General features: G+C 42.1%; 1 protein-coding gene across 7 annotated transcripts in view; it reads left to right on the forward strand.

The window, feature by feature from the left end:
* The window catches only part of LOC144521083 (IQ motif and SEC7 domain-containing protein 1-like), an 89,459-nt gene extending 67,112 nt beyond the window's left edge, over positions 1-22,347 (forward strand). For 4 of the 7 annotated variants that reach the window (XM_078255365.1, XM_078255366.1, XM_078255370.1 and 1 more), the window contains 13 exons: positions 8,123-8,402; positions 8,711-9,996; positions 10,461-10,622; positions 10,958-11,080; positions 11,485-11,651; positions 11,803-11,942; positions 13,184-13,213; positions 14,278-14,403; positions 14,535-14,634; positions 14,834-14,995; positions 15,373-15,549; positions 17,277-17,326; positions 18,623-22,347. In XM_078255365.1, coding sequence (XP_078111491.1) covers positions 8,123-8,402; positions 8,711-9,996; positions 10,461-10,622; positions 10,958-11,080; positions 11,485-11,651; positions 11,803-11,942; positions 13,184-13,213; positions 14,278-14,403; positions 14,535-14,634; positions 14,834-14,995; positions 15,373-15,549; positions 17,277-17,326; positions 18,623-19,153 — 3,334 coding nt within the window. In that variant the 3' untranslated portion in view covers positions 19,154-22,347. Of the gene's footprint in view, positions 1-1,952; positions 2,309-7,171; positions 7,580-8,122; positions 8,403-8,710; positions 9,997-10,460; positions 10,623-10,957; positions 11,081-11,484; positions 11,652-11,802; positions 11,943-13,183; positions 13,214-14,277; positions 14,404-14,534; positions 14,635-14,833; positions 14,996-15,372; positions 15,550-17,276; positions 17,327-18,622 lie in introns of those variants that run through there. The other 3 variants (XM_078255371.1, XM_078255367.1, XM_078255372.1) reach the window with 3 other exon arrangements.
* The last annotated feature ends 120 nt before the right edge of the window (positions 22,348-22,467 follow it).

A 22,467-nucleotide genomic window follows, 5' to 3' on the forward strand; every position in this document is an offset into this window, starting at 1 on the left:
CTTTCACAGCTCAGCTTTACCCAGAATTTATCTAATCAGATAATTTCAGCAGAGCTCTCCTCAATGCTTAAACTGATGCTGCCCTTGAGCCTCATGCTGAAACAATCACGACAGGCCTGGGGCTTGGTAGCATCTAATGCCTGCCTTCAAAATGAGACCATGATATTACTTCATATGTCATTACCAAACAAATAATGTCTTGTTAGATGTTCCCTGTTGTCTGCTAGCACAACAAAGCCTGCACTGGGGCTAATATCTAATATCATGCACACATTTCAAAATCTAAATGTCTGCCTCCATCTGTGCCTCTTGGGTGATAACAAAATGATAGAATAATGACACATGCCAGTTTTATTAAAGGGGCGTCCTAAAATGGATTTTGCTCCCCTTTTTTTGTTTGTTTTGTTTACTGGCACTCAGGAATAAATTGATTTCAGTAAGAGTGGTGAGATTGTGTGATAGGTGATATGTGTAAGTTGAGTCAAGTATCTGCAGCTCCACAAGGCATTAGCAGCTGTAGTCAACAGAGTACAGGGCCAAGGTCTCAAACTGAAATAGATCAGTTGGCCAGTTACTGTCTGTCTGCCTTTCTACACATAATCATTCTGCCTGAGTCACACATCGCAAGTAAGTCTGTGCATAAATCCCTGCAGGGATCCATAACACATGTTAAGATATGCATACTTTTTACTTTTAGTCTCTCATTCTGCATCTTTCGTTTGAAGTCTTAGATGAAAACAGACTAGTAAAGGTGATCATTTTAGGGTTGAAGACCTGTAATTAGAAGACATCAACATTTCCCACCAGAGACTCTGTGTGTGTGTGTGTGTGTGTGTGTGTGTGTGTGTGTGTGTGTGTGTGTGTGTGTGTGTGTGTGTGTGTGTGTGTGTGTGTGTGTGTGTGTGTGTGTGTGTGATTGCTATCCCTGTAAACTGGCTCCATGTGGGAGCCATTCTCCTCTGTTTCCTGTGCCTGTTGTCATTAGGTAGAAAATACCTTTGACTTGGGGGCTGTTTACCCCAACCCCCTTCTCTCAGAGTGGTGATTAGTCACTGGCCTGTCTCAACAACACTGTGAAGTCCAGAGACTAGGCACCGTCAGATTGGGGTCTGCTGCGAGTTTGAAACTGGACGGAAGTCCTGGCGAGCTTTGCAACGATGGTGCAATATAGGTGGCATTTTAGCAGTATCGCATATCCATACAATTAAACAATGCTGATGTAAAGGAGGTTGAAAGTAGAAGGGCTAATTCAATGGTGGAAAACTTACTACTGGTAAGTGGTACTACTCTACAGTGATTTTCTGCAGCACAAAGACACAGAATCCTCTGTGGTTCTTTTCTTAGTGCACATCATAACAGTCACTTCTCAACCCTGAAAGGCTCTAAAAATAGAGTCGCTCTCTTATATTGGCCATCTCTACCCACTAAGTCCTTTTTTCCTTCGTGCAAAAAAGGCTACCAAAAGGTACCTCTGACATTCAAGCACTCCCAACACGTTTCCTCTGACACTATCTTCTGTCTGTATGCCACTGTCTCCTTATATTTTGCCCTTTTACCTGTTTCTCCATTCAATCCCATTGCTACTTATCTACTATACTTATGCACCCAACTGGACCAAGCTGTCACCCCCCTTTCAAACACTCTGTGTATTTTAGCACCTTTCTGGATCTCTCTTTTTCATAGGTTTCCACATTATTTGATAACATGCCGGAAAAAAGGTGATTTTTCTATTTCACGTCCCCTGCTCCAGGGTTATTTGTGTGTCCCCTCCTTTCTTGATTAGTGTTGTGCAGGAGGTATCTCATCCCCTTCTCTCTCTTTCTACCCAGCTACAGAGCCACCACGCTCACACACCCCCATCCTTGCACCCCGCCCCCTTCCATACTGCTCAGGGCCTGGCAAAAACCCACACTCCCCTGTCTCCCAGCCTCCGCCCCCCTTATACTCCTACCAGCCCGGCACACGAAGGACAGAGAGGAAGAAAGAGAAAAAGAAAGATCTCCATTTGTCTGTCAGAGATTACAGACTGCCACTTAGCACTAAACATGTAGGCCTACCCTTCATAGGGAGCTGCTTTCACATGGCAAAGAAATGGGAACGTCTGCAAGAAGAAGACATCTACAAGCTATAGCAGATGGCAGTTTTGAAATGTGTCTGTAAGAGAAAGCTTTTAGGCAGTAATAGGGACTGGTGAGGGGGACTGTTAATGTTTGGATTACATCGTCTTGTGAGTGCTGGCCAGCATGTGGTGTTTGCAGTGTAATTCAGAGAAGACCCAGTCGCTGCTGGAACTGGAGCTGAATGGCTGGTAAGAGTAATTGGAGAGTGAAAATTTGTTTTTCTTGTAATTTTTTTTGTCATTGGATGAGTTGGATGGTTACACCAGGCTGCTAGTGCTCATAATGCTGTGTTTAATAAACAGCAGTGAGACTGTGTGTGTGTGTGTGTGTGTGTGTGTGTGTGTGTGTATGCGAGCTCCGATCACATGATGGCTTAACCTGCTTCTTTTGTGCTTTCAAATAATCCACCCTCGAAGATCACAGGAGTAATATGATAATGTGAAGCCACAAAGATCATGAATTTTAAAGTGGGATCTGCCATTTCAATTTTGACTCCCTCACAGTGAAAAACAGATCATGTCCCCTCTCTGAGTCACCGTATGCGTGTGCTATTGTGTTGTGTTTAGTCTTACTGTACAGAATTCCCCCCGCTCGGCTGAAGAGCATTCCTGTGCTGTGTCGTGGCCCTCCCGCTTGCTGGCCGTGACTGTGGGCTTTTTCATAGCTGGTTCTTCAAGGGCAGGTGCTGAGTGTAGTGATAGTTAAATTATTCATTACTGGAAGATAATGACCGTGGCTCTGTTGTTGTTGCTGTTGTATGAGTCTTGACAGGATGGAGGAGCAGTGATGCCTTTGATTCAGACAGAATGAGGCCCAGGCAGTAAACAGGGGAATGGTATTGATTTCTGATTGCTTTAACTAACAAGGACGTTGATGGCGTCAGCAAAACATCAAACCACTCATCACACTTGCGGTGGAGTATGTTTTAATTAGCTGCATCTGTGCTGTGCTGATAAAGCTTTTATTTCAAGTCATCTTGAAAAATCTTACCTATCAATAATCAGTAGGCTTTATGTAGTAAAAATCTGGTGTCTTTCACTTATTCATCATGATACGACTGCGAATTATCTTCAATACGTTGTGATTTGAGTACTCAAGGAATACTACGACGTCTTAATAACTTTGTGCTCGCACATGCTATTCATAAGTATATAATAGGAGAAAAGGTTATAATTTGTACATGCAGTTTGAAGCCATTAAGCAGTCAACTGTACATGCGGATACATTCAAGTACATCCAAGACTGTTTCATCCAGTACATCCAAGACAAAGACAGTTTCTGGTCAGATTGGACGGCAGATGACAGTTGATTTGTAGAGACACCCAGCCTAAAGCTTTCAAACTAAAATATACAACTTACAGTAGTTATCAGCCACAAGCTGTATAAGGCTCCAGCCGACTATATTCCGTCTGCTGCAAACTCTCAAGAGTGATACTGTCCGTCTGCTGGCCAGTGCAGCTCTCCAGTTTGCAGCTGTGTCAAACAGTAAATCCCCAACCTGCTCCTCGCTGTCTAGTTATAGCCGTTACAAAATCATCCATTAGTGTGGTTATTGGTGCTGAAATATACCTGAGTGTTTACTGGCAGGTTTACCTTTCGATGCTGTACTTCATTAACATGTTACTGTGTGGTCTCCTAACCTTTTTACCTATAAAATTGATTTCCTCACATCTGTGTTGTGAGGTCTGGTGTATGCATCTGTATTTATGAGCTCTCTGAGTTGCTATGAATAGAGAGAGAAAACATCTGCTTTTGTTGTGTCCGGTGCACATGTTGTCAGTGCATGTGGGGGGAGAAGTGTGTTATGTTTAATTTAATTGAAAGGTCAGTTCACTGTATGTTTACATACACACATAAAGAATTGTCACTTAAAGCAGGACATCTGACAATGCATTCACATCTTTTGCGTTAGTGTTATTATACATATTTTATCCTGTGAGGGAATCAGATTTCCATCACCATCTGCCGTTCGTGCTTCACGAACAAAAATAAGCCTCAGCAAGCAGATCAGACTTTCTTCGCAACCATGTTGGTATTGCAATTCAAGGATAGTAAAAACACTATGAAGTAAAAATAAAATTTAAAAAAAAGTCAAAGGCAAGTCTAAACCAGTGGGTGAGGAGAATTCAGATCCGTGTTGTGCCTGTGAACGCATTGCATGTGGAAATATTTTCTATAAATATTTAGCATAGTGCTCATTTCGACGGCTTTGAAGTTCAAAATTCAATTACACTTTTAATACTGAGAAGAGCATCTTAAAAAAAACTAAATAGAAGTTGATTGGAAAAACATGCACGCACAAAGCAGTTTGTAGACCTTTCCGTCTTCGCTGTGACTTGGTTTGGAAGTTATGTTAGTTCCACACTGCAGCTCTCTCTTCCTCCATAGCTTCAGCCTGCACTTCATTAGCCTTCTTCTATTCCCAGAACTCCTGTAGATGTGACTCCTCTTTTCCGGGATGGAGGAATGTTTCTCCCTCAAGTCCGACTGATGGAACGGGTTGAGGCCTGGGCAGGGGCCTGGGCCTGGGCCTGTTTGTTCAGTATGTGTTGAGAGGAAAGGAGGAGAGAAAAAAAGATGGTTGACCCGCCCCCTTCAATCCACCCCCCCCAAATCCCTGGATCCCCTGGCTGGAAATCACTGCCAGCTGAGCTGACATGCTTATCCATGCCTACATCAGAACTAACAGAGGCTTCTGGTGGATAAAGAGCCAGACTGAGCGACAGACACTGTTGCGCATGTTGTGAGATCATATTTCAAGGACGGAACAGTCACTATCAGGAAGTGGTCCAGAGAGAACCATCATTGGTTCATCCTTCATCTCTCAACACTGGTTCTACAATCCTTGTACATTATGGATACAATATGTTAATATTCAGATTCAGAAATCTTTGTCTGTTATGACATTACTTTTAGATTTAGAACATTGTTTTAGCTGTCTTAGACACACAGTGCAAAACAAACTCAGACAGTAAACATACAATATATAACTTATAAAAAAATTAGAAAAAATTATATTATATATCTGTGCAAAGTGGCATAGTGTTAGTGTGGGTGTTTGGGTCATATAAACGATAAACATGCCTTTCAGAGTTCTGTCTGAACCATGTGTATCTCTGGAATAATGTCATGCAACTTCCTGCTCTGCTGTACTTCACTCCCTCTTTTTTCCTTCAACATCCATCACAGCTTAAAATATCAGTTCTTTAAATGCTGCTCTCTTTTCCTTCCCCCTTTTCCCGCCATCATGAACAACTGACCTCACTCTGTGGAGTATTCAATGACCTCAGAGCAAAAAAGCACTGCAGCACTTATTCTCGTGCTCTTTCCTCTGGAGTCTGGATGCTTGATCGGTAGAAAGTGAAGCAGAAAGAACAAAATGGAAGAAAAGATGCTGGCTCCGGGTCCCATTGGGGAGAGTCAAAGCCAGTACTACAGCTATAGTTGGATGTTATGTTTTTGGAGGTGACGGATTGAGAGAGCAAACCCCAGATGAGCACTGTAGTAGCTATTAAAGGCAGTTTGTAGTTTAATGTGTTCAGTTATTTAATGTAGACACAGATTCACAGTCCCACAGTTGTATTGTCATATTACATAAATTGAAATTCATTTTGATTCGCAAATAATTACATAATTAGGCGAAACAATTGAAAGGCAATTACTCCCAACAAAATAGCAAAGCAGGAAAACTATACAGCAAAACAACATAACATGACGAAACTAAGAGTCTACAGCCATGCTAGCAGCTCATTGAGGCTGTGCTTGTACACAGCAGTGCTTTGAGCGAAAGGCTAACATCATCATGCAAACATTCTCACAATGACAATGCTAACATGCTGATTCTAAGTCAGTATAATGTTTACCATCTTAGTTTAGCATGCTAGCATTTGCGTATAGCACTTAACAAAAAGTACAGCTTAGGCTGATAGCAATGTCAGAATGTCTTAGTTTTGCAGGTATCTTTAACCAAAGTATTGGACAGATTGACCTGATGATGGCGTCAAATGAAGGGTCTGGGGATCACCAAAATTATTACAGTTCATCCTGAGGGGAGCATGATTATGTGTACCAAATTTCATGGCAATCAATTCAGTAGTTGCTGAGACATTTGTCACATAAATATTGATTGAATATACAGTATTACCATATTTTTGCCTCAGGTTCCTTGAACATTTTTTTTAATTCGCAATTAAAAAATGTAATAACTCTCTTGGTTCCATAAATTTGCCCCTTAAGCTGAATTACAATTATGTTTTACATGTTCAGTCCTCTCAAGTCATATAGGCTTTCTTATTAATATAAATATACGCTGTACCCAAAAGCTTCCTTTTATCATCACTTTATCCAGGTCAGTTATAATTTTTTTAATAAAGAAATAATGAAACCACAAATTACAACCGGCTGTACTCTGGTGCTTTGACAGCATGCAAGGTGTCTTCTGACTCCAGGGATGGCGGCGTCACAGTTTGCCACGACAGATGGTTGGGGAGATTCGTCCCAATGGCTATTATGCAATAAAGTATGATTTTCACTGTGCTGTGCAAGGTTTTATGTTGGTCCAGCAGCATAAAGGTTCTCTGTTCTCTGGCCCTGTTATGTGTACCACACACGAATCAGCAGACAGGAAGCGAAAAATTGTAGGTTGTAAATTAGATTCAAATTCACAAAATAGTATGCAGGAGTATGCATTGTAGCAGACTGAGGCAGGCAACATGCCCGAGCCTGAAATTTCTATCAGGCTTTAAGCAATCATAGGGTTAGTGAACCATGACTGACCATCTTTTGTGAACTTTTTGTTGGCATGCTATGGTAAGTAGGGTTGCAAACCAGTTAATATGTATTTGCTTTTGAGTAAAACCTTACCATTGTGGTCTCAAAAAGAGTTTCCAAATACATCTGCTGCTTGAACTTTGAACCATATTCAGTTCCACTTTCTCCACTCAGCATTGGTTGCTGTTTGCTTGCAAGCTGTTGTTGCAGAATGTTGATTTCAGGCTGTCTAATGAAGGAAGTGGATTGTGTACACTGTATGGGTGTGTCGAGCCACAGTTCAAACACATAAGGCTGACAGTGAATGCACTGTACCACGGAGGACAAGAAATGTTAGTGTAATATTCTTTATTGAGCAGGTGGGCACCACATACACCCACATCTCGGCTATTTCTAAGGGACCGCTAAAGTTGTATTTGCTCTGTCATTCTACTCTAAACTGGACTTTGTAACATGTATTGGAACAGTGTGTTGTCGCTCCGGCAAACATGATGTAACTCCAGTTGGTCGCTGATTGGTCCTTAAGGTGGCATAAACTTTAGTTTCCTGGACAAGCCTGTGTACTCTGGACTTCACTTGACTGAAAGAATGGTGGACAAGATATGGAGGAAGAGTTGGCAATTTATAGAAAATAGACGCTCTTTTCGTAATAAGCAGTCCTCTTGTAATACGGCAGAATGTAAGAGTGAGTGAGTAACCTCCTTGTTTTTTCACATTATTTGTGTAAGAGGTAATCCATCAAGGGCAACGGATGACTGGATGTGTTTAATAACTGGATGGTAATATAATATATTGAGTGTTTGCGTGGCATTTGTGGTTTTTGAATGTAGCACAGTGACTGTCATATACCAGTTTATCAGTATTGGGCACCTGAGGCAGCTGAATGAAATGTGGGTTTTACTGTATATCTGTGTAAGTTGTAAAATCAGCACGTCCCAGACATGTACACACACACACACACTGCAGTTCACTTCTGTACTACTATAGTTGTTTGTATATTCGACAAAATAGACTATAGTACTCATTTTAATTTTTTTATTAAAGCAGCTTAGGCCATAATTCCCTGAAGTTAAGCTACTTTTTGCTCTGACATTTCATAAGATGGATCAGGAAGAAAGCTGCCATTAACCTGATAATACTTCAGTCAAATTCTGACTAATGTAATTCTCATTGTCTAATCATTGTAGCAAGAAGATTAAATCTCTAAACATCCCTTTGCTCTCTTATTGCAGTGTGGAAGGGGATGGACGGCCCAATGAGAGTGGCCCTTCCCTGGATGGTGGAGCCAGCTATGGCCAGGGCCCAGTGACTCACGGCTCAGCCATCAGCCCTGACCGATTTGACAGCCCGCTTTACAGCCACGGGGTCCAGCCTGGGCCTCAGAGACCCCGTCGGCCCAAGCTCCAGCACTCGCAGTCCATCCTCCGTAAGCAGGCTGAAGAGGAGGCCATCAAGCGGTCCCGCTCGCTCTCGGAGAGCTATGAGCTCTCTGCTGACCTCCAGGACAAACAGGTATTCCAAAGTAGCCTTGCTGAATGGTTTGCTTTGGAGTTGGTCCTTACATTCTTGTATCACAAGATTAAAAGTGCAATTTCTTTTTAAACAATTATGAATTGTGTGTGGGTAACTTATCAGTAACCCAGCTGTGTGAGAATATTCTTGGTACAAATAAAAAAGCTGTTATTACATTTTGTCACAGAGCCACTGACAACAAATTATCAGTGACATCCAGAAGGATGACTTTTCTATAGCTAAGAAAACTTAAATGATATATTCCATGGGTAGCACAGTTTCACAGTTTATTTACTCTCTTTCTCTAGGTGGAGATGCTGGAACGTAAATATGGTGGACGATTCATAACTCGGCACGCGGCCCGCACCATCCAAACAGCCTTCCGCCAGTATCAGATGAACAAGAACTTTGAACGTCTCAGAAGCTCTATGTCTGAGAACCGTATGTCCAGACGCATTGTTCTCTCCAACATGAGGATGCAGCTCTCATTTGAGGGCCCAGAGAAAGTGCACAGCTCCTATTTTGAAGGGAGGCAGGTGTCCATGACAGAGGATGGCACCCCGCTGTCCATGGTGCAGTCTGAATGTGGAGATATAGAGGTCCACCAACAGGCCAACATGGCACCTCACCCAGCCCCACAGGGTGACCTGACAGATGCCATCACGGAGCTGGAGGACGCCTTTTCCAGGCAGGTGAAATCTCTGGCTGAGTCGATAGATGATGCGCTGAACTGTCGCAGCCTTCAGGGGGATGAGGGTCCTGACCCAGAGACCATGGGCTGCTCCAAGGTGGAAAGGGAAGTGCCCTATCAAGTGAAGTCCCACCGCAGGGCAGGTGGACGAATGCACGACGAAACGTTGGCATCCTATAGCGATGTCACTCTGTTCATCGATGAGGAGGACATGTCCCCCTCTATTGCTCTGTCGAGGTCAGGGGACCAGCCCTCCAGCACAGAATCAGACTTGCGGTTGCGGTCAGTCAACTCCTCCCAGGACTACTGGCCTATTGACCCCAAAGATGAGGGTCGTGACACAGACACGAGCTGCCGCAGCACTCCTTCTCTAGAGTGCCAAGAGCAGCGACTTAGAATGGACCATCTTCCTTTGTTGACCATAGAACCTCCTAGTGACAGCTCTGTAGAGCTCAGTGACCGGTCGGACCGGGGCTCTGTCAAACGGCCGCCTGTGTATGAACCGCACGGCCACATTGTAACGTCATCCCAGGCGAGCCCTAAACACATTTCCCACGGACCCCCGCCGCGAGCTTCCTCCCGTGACGATGAGCCACCTCTGCGCCACCGCCACCGCCACCGCCAGCTGGAAAGCCACTTAGCCATCAACGGCTCAGCCAACAGACAGAGTAAGTCAGAATCTGACTTCTCGGACGGGGACAACGACAGCATCAATAGCACATCCAACTCTAACGACACCATCAACTGCAGCTCCGAGTCCTCGTCGAGAGACAGCCTACGAGAGCAGACGCTCAGCAAGCAGACTTACCACAAAGAGACTCGCAACAGCTGGGACTCGCCCATCTTCAGTAATGATGTTATTCGCAAGAGACACTACCGGATCGGCCTGAATCTCTTCAACAAGTAGGTACTCAGTTCTGGTGGAGCAGGTGCTTGACCATTGTTTGCAGTGATTAAGGGCCTAACAAATGGAGGTGATATTAGAAAAGCCTCTTGAGAAACCATTCATTTGCTGTGTGTTGCACTATAAACTGTATTAATATCAAATGGGATATTTAAAAAAAATATTTGCATTGAAGAAAAAAATTCAGATGAATATTTAACTTGTCTGTTTTGTATATGATTACAGTGTGACATCATTGCTTTGTAATTCTTTGTAATATAGACTGATATAACCGAAAGGGGCATTTCTAGTCAGTTAGAGAATAAACATGCCTTAAGAATACTTTAATACAAATTGTAGAAGACACCTGAAGAAGTTGCCTTTATGTATTATCTCAGAATTTTAAATTAATTGATTAAACGGGAGGAGATTTTTCTCTCCAGTTTTGTTTAATTTACCTGCATCTAAATGTTGGATTTATCAGGAAGCCAGAAAAGGGTATTCAGTACCTGACTGAGAGGGGATTCATCCCTGACACACCAGTTGGTGTGGCTCACTTCCTGCTGCAGAGGAAGGGGCTGAGCCGGCAGATGATTGGAGAATTTCTTGGCAATCGACAAAAACAGTTCAACAGAGATGTCTTGGAGTAAGTATGATTTCCCCCCCCCTTTCCCAAAAAAAAAAAAAAAGTCCAGGATCATTGTTTATGTGCACACTTTAATAAAAACCTAAAGTGTTTTTTGTTTTGTTTTTTAAAGCATGTATCAGGCTCCCTAAAACCCATTTTATTACAATCCTACAGATGATAACAATTACTCATGCCACAAATGTGACAAGAAATCTTTTATTTTATAACACTGAGATATACTGTATGAAACAATTGAAGCCAACTTAAGATATAAAAGAATTGATGATCATCTGAAAACTGCTGTATTGTGTTTGTGTTTCATTCTTTCTGCCATCTCTCCTCTTATGTACCAGCTGTGTGGTAGATGAAATGGACTTCCAGAGTATGGAGCTGGACGAGGCTCTCAGGAAATTTCAGAACCACATCCGTGTTCAGGGTGAAGCCCAGAAGGTAGAGCGGCTCATCGAAGCTTTCAGGTTAGATCACACACTGACACATAGCATTTAAACACAGCAAAGACAGACCAATATTTGCACAGAGGAAACAAGACCTCCTGAGTCACCGATTATCACGGTGAATGATTGGGACAGGAGAGAAAACACTGATGCTGTGTTCACACTTAGACATCCATACAAGACAATATGCCTGTGTCACATAAGACACAGCATGTAATAATGCGTTGTGATCTTAATACTGGAAGCTATGTTGTCGAGATAATTATTGGTACATGAAGAGAACCAGCTAAAGCACTACTTCTGTTTTCTTCTGGCAGTATTGCAAATATTTCACCACTATGACCATGACTGTCTATGTGTTATGTAATCAGAGTTTGGCTGTAAATTGAGATGGGTGATATCGCTCTCCTGTCTCATATCTCTAGCCAGCGTTACTGCATCTGTAACCCTACAGTGGTGCGGCAGTTCAGGAACCCTGACACAATCTTCATCCTGGCGTTCGCCATCATCCTCCTCAACACTGACATGTACAGCCCCAACGTCAAGCCTGAGAGGAAGATGAAGATGGAGGACTTTATCAAGAATTTAAGAGGTAACATAACCAATGACTGATATGATTATGCAAGGATACTCTGTGAACAAAATCTATTCACTGCTATTTTAAAATGTGCTACACAAATGTGCTAGGAAATAGACTAGTTTAGTATTGTTTTCTCTCCTCACTCTCCTAATCTGTGTGCCAGGTGTAGATGATGGGGAAGATATCCCTAGGGAGACTCTGGTAGGCATCTATGAGAGGATCCGTAAGAGAGAGCTAAAAACCAACGAAGACCACGTCTCACAGGTGCAGAAGGTTGAGAAGCTCATTGTGGGAAAAAAACCAGTAAGTGCTGTTTATTACCTACTCGACTAAGTCCACTAAAATATATTATAATTTTTAAGGCATGACATTTTTGACCTATAAGAATTCAACATTGTTCATACTATTCTTTATTAAGTAATCCGGGACCACAGATGTAAAATAGCTGTATAACTAACTCTTGTTCAGGGCCTGAACTGTGCATGGTCCCTGACAAATAAACTAAACGAAAAAAAACTACTCACAGAGCTATATCTGCCTAGAAGGACTTTCCATAAATAAAATACAGTTTTTCTCCTGATTTACTCACTCCCAAATTTACAGAGTTTAAGTCATAGAGGGAACAGAGAGATTTAAAAAGGGTTATCCTTTGGGTATTGTTGTGTGAAAGGGGACAAATGCCTGGGCTTAGACCTTCACGCTGGTGATTTTAACACACCCGAAGCCCTTGAGAGATGTCACCCAGTGCTGCAGTCTGATGAAAAATGGGCACTTTCTGCCACCGTAGCACATTATAGTTCTTACTTAGTTTCAGAGGGACAAGTGGTTAAAACCAGCAGTTAATTTGGTGGCAGAAATTACAATAATCCGTTGATTCACTAATCATTAGTCAATTTATTTCTGTATGATTACTGAACCAGAGCTATTATCAAATTTAGTTCGGACTGTGCTCCAGCCTCTCAGGAGCAGGGAGAGCACCAATTCTGCATTATCCTGCAGGCAATGATGTCTCTTTCATGTGTGAAGGTTAAAAGCAGGATTAACCAGTGCAGCATTGGGGAGAGGCTTGTCTTGCATGGATGACTTTGTTTTAGTTGGTTTCCAATGGGATGGAATCTCTTCTGCTCTGCCAGTAATAATTGCATGTATTAAAAAATGATCCCTTGTCACCATTTAGCTGCTAAATTAAAAGCTCAGGAGGACACTCAGTAAAACACTAGAACATAAAAACCACACAAAATAATCAGGCCCACTAGTGCTGCTCAGAGTGGGCTTCTAGGGGAGGATCTGTTTTCATTCCAACATCATTACAGACTTCCTCGAATCAGGCAGCAGAGAAAGATCGCCACCCTGTATACAGACCCCAAGAGGTGCATGCTTCTGCATGGCCACTTTAATAGGCTATAGGTGCACATTCTGCAAGGGCAAATCCTACATTCATTAATAAGCAGGAGAGATTCCATTGTCATGTTATCAGACACAATAGTTTTAATAATCCTAACATAGCAGTTGCATATAACATCTTCGTTGTTCTCTGTTTTTAGATTGGATCACTCCACCACGGCCTGGGATGTGTAAGTAGGCTAAATATATACTATATACTATATTTGATCATTTTTCATTCATTATTTCACTGTGTGTGTACAGCTTCCTGTCTCTGTCCCTGGACATTGCAGTTAATGCACATCAAACAGGTAGTTTTAGAATCAGATTATCTAAAGAGGCAGAAACGTTTCCCCCCTGAAGCATCTCATCTGTCATTTCTGCACCCTAGAGACAGAAGAATTGACAGACATACATTCTTGGGTGGCATTGAGCTGTCTTGTTTAGATTCTGTGCTCAGCAGGGTGTACACCACTGCTGGCTGCATGCCACCGTGCACATGCCTCTCAGTCAAAGAATATACTGTAGATTTGTATGGAGATTGTTAGTCATTATTACCTTTTATGGAAGGAGCTGTGCGCTGATTTAGCACTAGTAGTAGTACATTATTTTGTAATACAATAGTGCTGATTATACAATAGCATTGCAACGGTTAACAGTTTAACAGGTTACATCAGTCTGTGTCTCAGTATTCTCTGACTTCCCTACCCCATACATAGCTGATGTTACTGGTTTTCACACCTCATACCTGTATTTAGTTCGAGCTTATATTCTTTTTGGTAATAAATACCTTTTAATTTATTGATATGTTGATATGTATGTTTTTTTTTCATGGCCTAGAGCCAGGTTTATGACAAAGCACATACATTTCCTCCATAGTATATGCTTTCATTTTAAATGCAGCCTAAATAATTTCATGAAACAACTGAGCACTGTAGTCTGTACTCAATCAGGAGTAAATAGGGCATTTGTTTGGGACTATCTTCAGCTGTGGACTTGGTGCATTTGCGATTATTTACGGAAATATATATGTGGCAGCACTAAACCCAAAATGTCACCACATCTCCCCATACATCACTGTGAATGCTGTGCAGAATACAAAACACATAGGAAGAGTATATCAGTCATCCTTTGGCTACACCTTTAAATTCTGCTCAGAGGAAGAGGGGACTTCTGTTCCTTATTATCTTTTGGACTGAGGCCATAATGACCTCTGAAGTGTTGGTATCTGTGCTCTTTTTTTTCTGCCTCGTAGGTGCTGTCGCTGCCCCATCGCCGGCTGGTGTGTTACTGCCGTCTGTTTGAAGTGCCAGATCCCAACAAGCTCCAGAAGCTGGGCCTGCATCAGCGGGAGATCTTCCTGTTCAATGACCTGCTAGTGGTAAAAGCCCTCTCCTGTCCTCTCCTTTCTTCTCCTCTCCTCTCCTCTTTTCTCATCTCCTCTCCTTTTTTCTCTCCTCTACTCTCTTTCGTTAAACAAACCCTTAAAAGATTCTCTTTGCATGATTTCAGGTAACTAAGATTTTCCAGAAAAAGAAGAACTCTGTGACGTACAGCTTCAGACAGTCCTTTTCTCTGTATGGGATGCAAGTCATTCTGTTTGAAAATCAGTGTAAGTGGCATTTCCTTTTATTCTGTCTTCATCCCTGTGGCGTGTTAGCTGACAGTGTTTACACCACAGGGTTTAATTCAGCACAGTAACACATCCAGCAGAAAAGGGAGGTCAAGCCAATGGGCTGTGACATTGTTTATACTCTCCAGACTTCAGACAGATTTGCCCAATGTGTTTTAACTCGGTTTTGTTGCCCCAGATTACCCAAATGGAATCAGACTTACATCAGCGATTCCAGGTGCGGACATCAAAGTCCTCATCAACTTTAACGCGCCCAACCCCCAGGACCGCAAGAAGTTCACAGACGACCTACGAGAGTCCATTGCCGAGGTCCAGGAAATGGAGAAATACAGAATAGAGTGTGAGTTGCCTTTTTCCCCCATCCCATCCCCCCTCCTACTCTGTCTACCTCAGGCTGTGTAAAGTAAAAACAGGACATGGTCCTCATTACTCAACTGCAGCACTTTACAAGGGAGAATGTTTACAGAGATCACAGGATGGCTAACAGAAGGGAGAGCAGAGTTTTTTTTTTTTCTGGACATTCAAAGATCAATTCCATCATGACATATAAGAACAGGATGCTGGAAAGGATGTACATCAATAGTGGACGTTTGAGTTTCAGACAGCGAAAGGTGGCTGAATACATTACAGAAGACGTTTATAAAGTAATTCCCTGGCCAGAGTGAGATGTAAAACTACTGTCACTTACCTCAGTCTTTCCTTGGCGCCTTTCCACAGCTGAGCTGGAGAAGCAGAAGGGGGTGGTGAGGCCCAGTATGTCGCAGAGCTCCGGTCTGAAGAAGGAAGCTGGCAACGGGAACATAAACCGCGCAAGTCTGGATGACACCTACACCATGGGTGAGGGCCTGAAGAGAAGCGCCCTCAGCAGCTCCCTACGAGACCTCTCCGAAGCAGGTACAGCCAAAAGGTCTTTGTTTTTTGCCAGCCGCTTCTTTAAAGGAAAAGTACTCTCCTTCTGTCATCTGCCTCTTTGTGATGACATCAAGGGGATGAAAATAGCAAAATGTTTTTTCACAGCACCATACATTGATTTTACAGTTTTCCCCTTTAAATCCACTATATAACTCACTCATGATTGGATAGTTTGGTCTAAACGGTGTGTCCTTCAATGTTTTAACTTCAGCATACTTTTGTTTTAGAGAGCAGAAAGGTGTGCTCCAACTTTTTTACAATTCAAAGACTGAATACAGATGCATTTGAGAAGAGGTTCATTGTTTAGGAACGCAGTTTTTGCTAGATTTTCTCTTCTCAGTGATGAATGAAATTGACAGGCAGTTCTCACCTCTAATCATGGAGTTATTTCTAAACATTTCCATGTTTATAATCGTCACCTTTTTTTTTTTTTTTTACCTCACACTTTTGCACTCCTAAGTTTGTTTTATTCGAAGACATTCCATGATAATCTTATGTTGTGTTTTATTCAAACATCACTTGCCATTTCCTCTCACGTATATTTGTGAACTAAACAAATCAGTGCTGACGTGTACCATTCTTAAGCAGCAACAAGATCAAGATTTAGTTTCAGTCTTGCCGTTTAAAGTCATTTTACATTCATGAATATCAATGTTTAGCACAGCCGCTCTGTCTCTGAAGCAAGAATACATTTCATTCATTACAGATAACAGCTATGTGAAGTTATCGGGTGATTAACTTGATAACAAAATGAAATCCAGTCAGGGGTCTGCCTTACAGTTGGTAATACGATATGCTTTGTTCTAATGATCACTACCTCAATGGAAAATAATAGGTCAGTCAGTGAAGAAGTCCCTCCGCCTCCTGTCTCCTGTGTTTTTCGATACAGGATGTGGCATGTTAGTGGGGTCATTTTTGTTAAGTGTTTTCTTTTTCCTTTCCTTCCATACTTCCATTTCATGTGTATTTACTGTGTTATTTCCATACACATCAGGTATTTTCCTGTTTATGTGTGATTATTGGTCATGTATCATTGGCTGAGTGTGCCTAACAATAGCAAAAGTGCTCTGTTCGCCCTCAGACCTGTATATGCCTGTACATCCCATGTGCAACAACCACTGTATTGCTTTTGATGTGTCTCCTCCTTCGTGACTGTCACTGAGACTTGCTTTTCGGCAATCTTGACCCTTTTGAAAATCTACATCTTGTGACAAAATTAGCAAACAAGTTGTCATGTTTTATCAACTCAAAAATCGGGGAGAATTTGGTTTAGGGCATCAACCCTGTTTAAAGGTTTTTCGAAATAGCCTGCAATCTTTTGTTAAAACTTCACTCTGGACATTTCCTTGATCTATCAGACTTAATGCCCCTGGGGTCCCTATTTGTTGAGATTTATAGAAATGAATTAAAACATTTTAAGCAGTTCGAAGTGCGTTTTAAAACTTAAATCACTGAAATTAAAAATACAGTTTTAGTTTTCAGCCTGCGTGAAGATGTGACTTCACTATACAGTTAGCCACTGTACCACCTGTCACCCACCACTCTCCCGGACCTGAACGCGCTCTCCCCTTCCCGCCCATATTTGGACCTTACTCACAGTCACAATTCACTGCACTGCCCCCTTCGGGACTGGTGGGCGGCCTAAACGTCTGTAGTCGATCCAGGAGTGCTGTCGATCTCTAATCTGTGGTATTGCATGTCTCGGGCAGGCAAGCGGGGGCGTCGCAGCAGTGCAGGATCACTAGACAGCAATATGGAAGTAAGTTGGAAGCAGCTGGTATCCAAGCTACTCTCTATGTGATGATGTGCACTGTGAAAACACACCATTTATTTTTAGTCTTACACCTTCTTTGCTTCATAGACTCAGTCCATTTGTTTGGATCATTTATTTTTCTTCCTGGGATGCCTTATAACCTGCTTGCCTCAGTTAGTGTGCATGAATGGGTTGCCTGCCTCTGATCCTGCCACTTTTTTGGAAGCCAGAGATCTCCTGTTTTGGTCATGTTATATGGCCAATATACACTTTTATCTTCAAACAAGCATGACTCTACTAATCCCTCCTCTGATCCCTCCCCTTGTCGCCTGTCTCTGTCTTTCATTCAATCACATCCAAGCGGTTTTCATTTGGTTCTTCTTCTCAGTGGCAGGGTGGTAGCTCTGTGAGACACTAGGAAACCTTCTCCCTCTTTGGGTCTTTGTTTTTCCCATATCCCCACTTTCACTCAAATGCCTGGTTAAGGTTTAGGGAGGAACGTAGCCTTCATAGTCAGAGGTCTACTGATGGGCTTCACACAGACTTGTAAAGATGTGGATTTCATTCATTCATCTTTCCTTCATGTCATGTGTCCATGAGTTCAGGTGTTGGGTTGAAGTCTGGAAACCTAAAAATGTCATTCTTCTTTCAAAGACGTTGTGTGGTCTTTCTCCAGTCTTAGATGAAGCATGTGCCAAATGAAAAGCTTCTTTTTTTAGGAGAATTCATACCTGGCTAGTGAGCAGTGTTGCACCCAGAAACGGGAGGAAAAGTGTCCAGGTTGTGAAGTCTGCATACAAGAGCTTAGTTTCTCCTGCCTTCTGACTTCTAGTTGAATGCTAATGTGTGGATGCTGAGTTTGCCTGTCACATCCTCTGCATGTGGAAACTATTGTAACAAGTTGCATGTGTGACTCTTAGAGGGTTTGGCACACTGACTGCAATGAAGATGAAATGTTGTCTTTGTTGATGTCATGATTTATGCTCCCAATGGTATTAATTAATTAATTAATTACTCATGTTACAGATTTACTGTTTCAAGCCAGTTAGCTCCTTTACAGCAGAGCTCCTTTGAAAATAGGCTCCATTCATATTGAAGCTGAATATTCCTAGTGTTGCTGCTGCCTACCATGAAAACATTTTTAGTTTCTCATTTGCATGCCCTTTAACATTTTGCTACTTGTTTATCTGAAATAAGAAGAAATCCTGCTGGTGCCTTGTAGCTGTTGTTCAGTAGCTGTTGTGCAGTAGCACTTGCACAGTGTCTGATGGACATGCTGTTACCTTTTTTTCCTGCCTGCAGGGGTCCATCATTAGCAGTCCACACACACGCCGGAGAGCCACCACACCACGTGAGGGCGCACCCCGCGGCCAACCCTCCATCCCTAACTCAGCATCGACTTCCATCCTTGGGTCGCTCTTTGGCAGCAAGCGAGGCAAACCGTCATCCCAGAGCCACTCCCCTTTCCCTCAACCTGGTCAACCCACTCTCATTTCCCACAAGCCCCACCCGACCAACCTGCACCACACAGCACAGGTAGCACATACAGTGCAACTCCACGGCCACCATTCCCAGTACTGTCAAGTCCCACAGAACCCGCCGCCTTACCACCACCACCACCACTACCACCCCCCTCCCCACACGCAGTACCACCAGCACCCAGGCTACGCTGCACATGCACACCAACACCTCCATTCACAGCACAGCCATTACAGCCAGCATTCCCAACACGCCTCACACTCCCAGCATGCTCCCCACCACCACAGTCAGCAAGCGGGTTCGGCACCTGGCGGACCCAAACCTAAACACAGTGGCATCAGCACCGTAGTGTGATGCTCCTAACACCAGGAGGAGGAGCGAGGAGGGAACTTAATGAAAGAGGGACAATTGCTTACACCAAAGGGACTGACAGCATAACTCTATGGCCTGTCCACTGTGTTTTACTGCTGCTGTGATGGAAACCAATCACACGCGGTCACCTTTTTCACCTCCAGGTCCAACTAATATGCAGGCTGGAAATCGGACTTAAATCTTCCAACAGGGGCCTTTTACTAGTTTGCCTGATCATGGGCATGGCCCCGTCAGGGTTTTTGTGTGTGTGTGGGGGGGGAGGGGGTTCTGTACAGGAAGATGCTCTATGTTTTCCACTCACCGCCCGGCCGTGACGGCTGTATGAGAGAAAATGTGTTATCTCACAAAGCCGCTCCACACTGCTTCATTCCTTCAATAGCCTGTCTTACCTTCACATAATCAGGAGGAAAGACGACCTGAGACGAGAACATGGTTTTCTCTGTCACATCGATTGGATCATTTCTTGTGCACAGCCTTTCGGAAGTCAACTTTCAACTCTTTGGTTTGCGGATCCTACCATCATATGAATGCAATTTGTCATTGCCTCTCGTAGAGCTCATATGTAGTGAAGAACCTAGGTATAATCATTTCACACTAACTTAAATCAAAGGACAGGTTAAACAACTGAGTGGACCGTCTCAGTCATTGTAGTTCTAGTGCTGTATTTACTGTAGATGACAGCTATATGTGTTTCTCCTAGCTCTCATAAATAAATGTGCCAACTATTAATGCATAATCTATTTAGTCAATACTTCATGTACAGTATATTGTGCGTAAAGTAATTTGTAAGATTATACTTACAATTATTATTATCAGCAAAAATGAATTTTATCAGTATTATACTGACTCTGTGGTAACAGGATGTAGATCTGAAAGGAGTGAACTCCCATTCAGCGCGGCCTATAATCTATTCTGGAATTTTTGCCTTTCAAATGGATCAGAAGGAGCCTCTGGGTGGCAGCTGTTGCATATGGGCTTTAAAACGCTGTGCTGTCACAGCTGAAGCCTCAAAGCAGACCGTTCCTGTCAACTCTCACAAATGATGAACTGGGCTGGTTGGCTGTTTTAATCTTAGTTTACTGCTCATACTGTGGCTGCTTAAACTGTAAAAAGTAATGAAGATTCAGAGTGAAAAGACATTTTAAATATGCTTGGAGGCTCAGTTCAAATGTTACGAATGGACTCACAGAACAGGTTGAACATGTTGAGTCTGTTGCCTTTAAAATATGCGACAGCTGCTCTCTTGACTCTGGAAATCAAAAACAGAAACACTTTTGAAATCTTCCTTTGCCTTGTTTAGTATATTTTGTTTTTTATTTACCAACAAAGTTTGGTGAGTGAATAAAATCAGTTCCTACATAGTGAAGTATTTTTTTCATCTTTTTTCTATCATATGTGCAATATCTTTGTACTGATTTTGTACATTAACAGCAAGCAAGGTGTCCCTCCAATTTGTGTGTTTTTCTCATGTTGCGTCATTATTTATTTAATTTTAGTTTTTGACCCCTGTCAGAGTCTTTCCCAGTAAATTAATGTGTGGCTGTCCTCATGGTCTAATGAGAGGTACAGACTTGGAGTTCAGTGGAATGTCTATTAAGTGATTTTTGCATGTAATGTTGTTAATGTGAGGCTATCCTCTGCACATTGTATAACAAATCAGTGTTACCATAGCAAGTTTAAGTGCAATCATGTTGAAAAATGCAGACTTGTACTGAGAGTGGAAGTCTGTTATCTTGTTGTCTAGGATGAAATTTAAGTGGGAAAAAAAAAATCTTTTTTTCATTTAAGAATATATAAATACTTACTTACACAGTTCACAGTGGGAAGAGGAATGTGTATATATATTTTAATAAAAGGAATATGCTTCTCTTTGGGCTGAACAGAAATATTTTGCTGGATAAGCACATATGAAAGGACACTTTCATTTTTTCAGGAAATGCAGTTATACTATACAAAATGCAAACTGAACAAGTGAACTGGGTATATGTAAAGAATAACTTTCTACATTCTACAAATAAGAGTCTATTCTAGTGTGTAAATTAGTGACAGTAAACTGTTTGTTCCAATATTCAGGTTGTAAATGTATTTTAACATTCACAAAGAAAACCATTGCCATAAGTCAAGCTTATTCTTACACATTTATCCTCACGTGAATTAACAAAGAACGCTCAGATGACAGACATATCACATATGGGACATTAATGATCAGTTGAATGTGTTTTTTTCCATTGATTTCATATTTTTGCTATAATTCTGAAATCTTGGGAAGATACAAACCGAGGAAACTGTTTATTTTGGTGTGTGTTGTAGTGCTTGAAATGTCTACAGTCATTCTTTGTGAGAAAGTACCCCAACAATGCACTGCATGGATCATCATGTGTCCTATTCACTGTGAGCTATTGGGGAGTGAAAAAAATCAGCCTATACATTTTGACTTTTGGTTTTGATTAATTTGGAATTTCCTGATGTTGACGTGTTCTTGTTGCTCCATGTTTAGGCTGGTAGTTATTGAAGCTCAGCATGCATTTCATCAGCAAAGCCATTGTGTACATTACAAACATGAAGAACATTGCACTTCTGTTGCTGAGGGCTTTCATCGTGTAAATATGGGATTGTTGTGTGCAAACTGATGAACTGCTTTTATGAAGCTGTAAAGGGACCAAGATGGGGGGTAAAGCAGCTGTACATAATGTGTATATGATCAGTACTCTATTCTGATATCTGCAGTTAAGAGCAGGAAGTATATATATCACCTCATGGATTAGAGAGGTGATTTATGAACATATCGATTGTCTCGATTGTCCTCCAGCTGTCATGAACTGGCATTTGCTGTAGAAATAAAAAACAGACTGTTTGAAAGTCCGCTGCCATTTACACCCAGCTCTCTTTTCATACAGTACATGAAACCACACACACACACAGACACACACACACACACACACACACACACACACACACACACACACACACACAGACAAATACAAGCATCCTGCTGCAAGCTGTTCAGTCTGGCGTGAGACACATTTAAAAAACAAAAAAAGGATAGAGAATGGCCTCATTTATATGTGCATTCTGTTTGTACAGTGAGTAGTGAGTCTGTAAGACCCCAGTTATTGTAAAACTTCAACTGTGACAATGTTGAGAACGCAAAATAAACGAATATATGACTTATGGTACGCATGTGTTGTTTTTGCTCTCCAGTGTATATAAAGTACAAAATACTTTATCTTATTGAGCACTGAGTCAGATGTCTTTGTATAATGCATTTCACATTAATGCCTTATAGTTAGGCTCCC

The sequence above is a fragment of the Sander vitreus genome, chromosome 7, assembly GCF_031162955.1.
Source record: "Sander vitreus isolate 19-12246 chromosome 7, sanVit1, whole genome shotgun sequence".
In the NCBI taxonomy this organism is placed as follows: domain Eukaryota; kingdom Metazoa; phylum Chordata; class Actinopteri; order Perciformes; family Percidae; genus Sander; species Sander vitreus.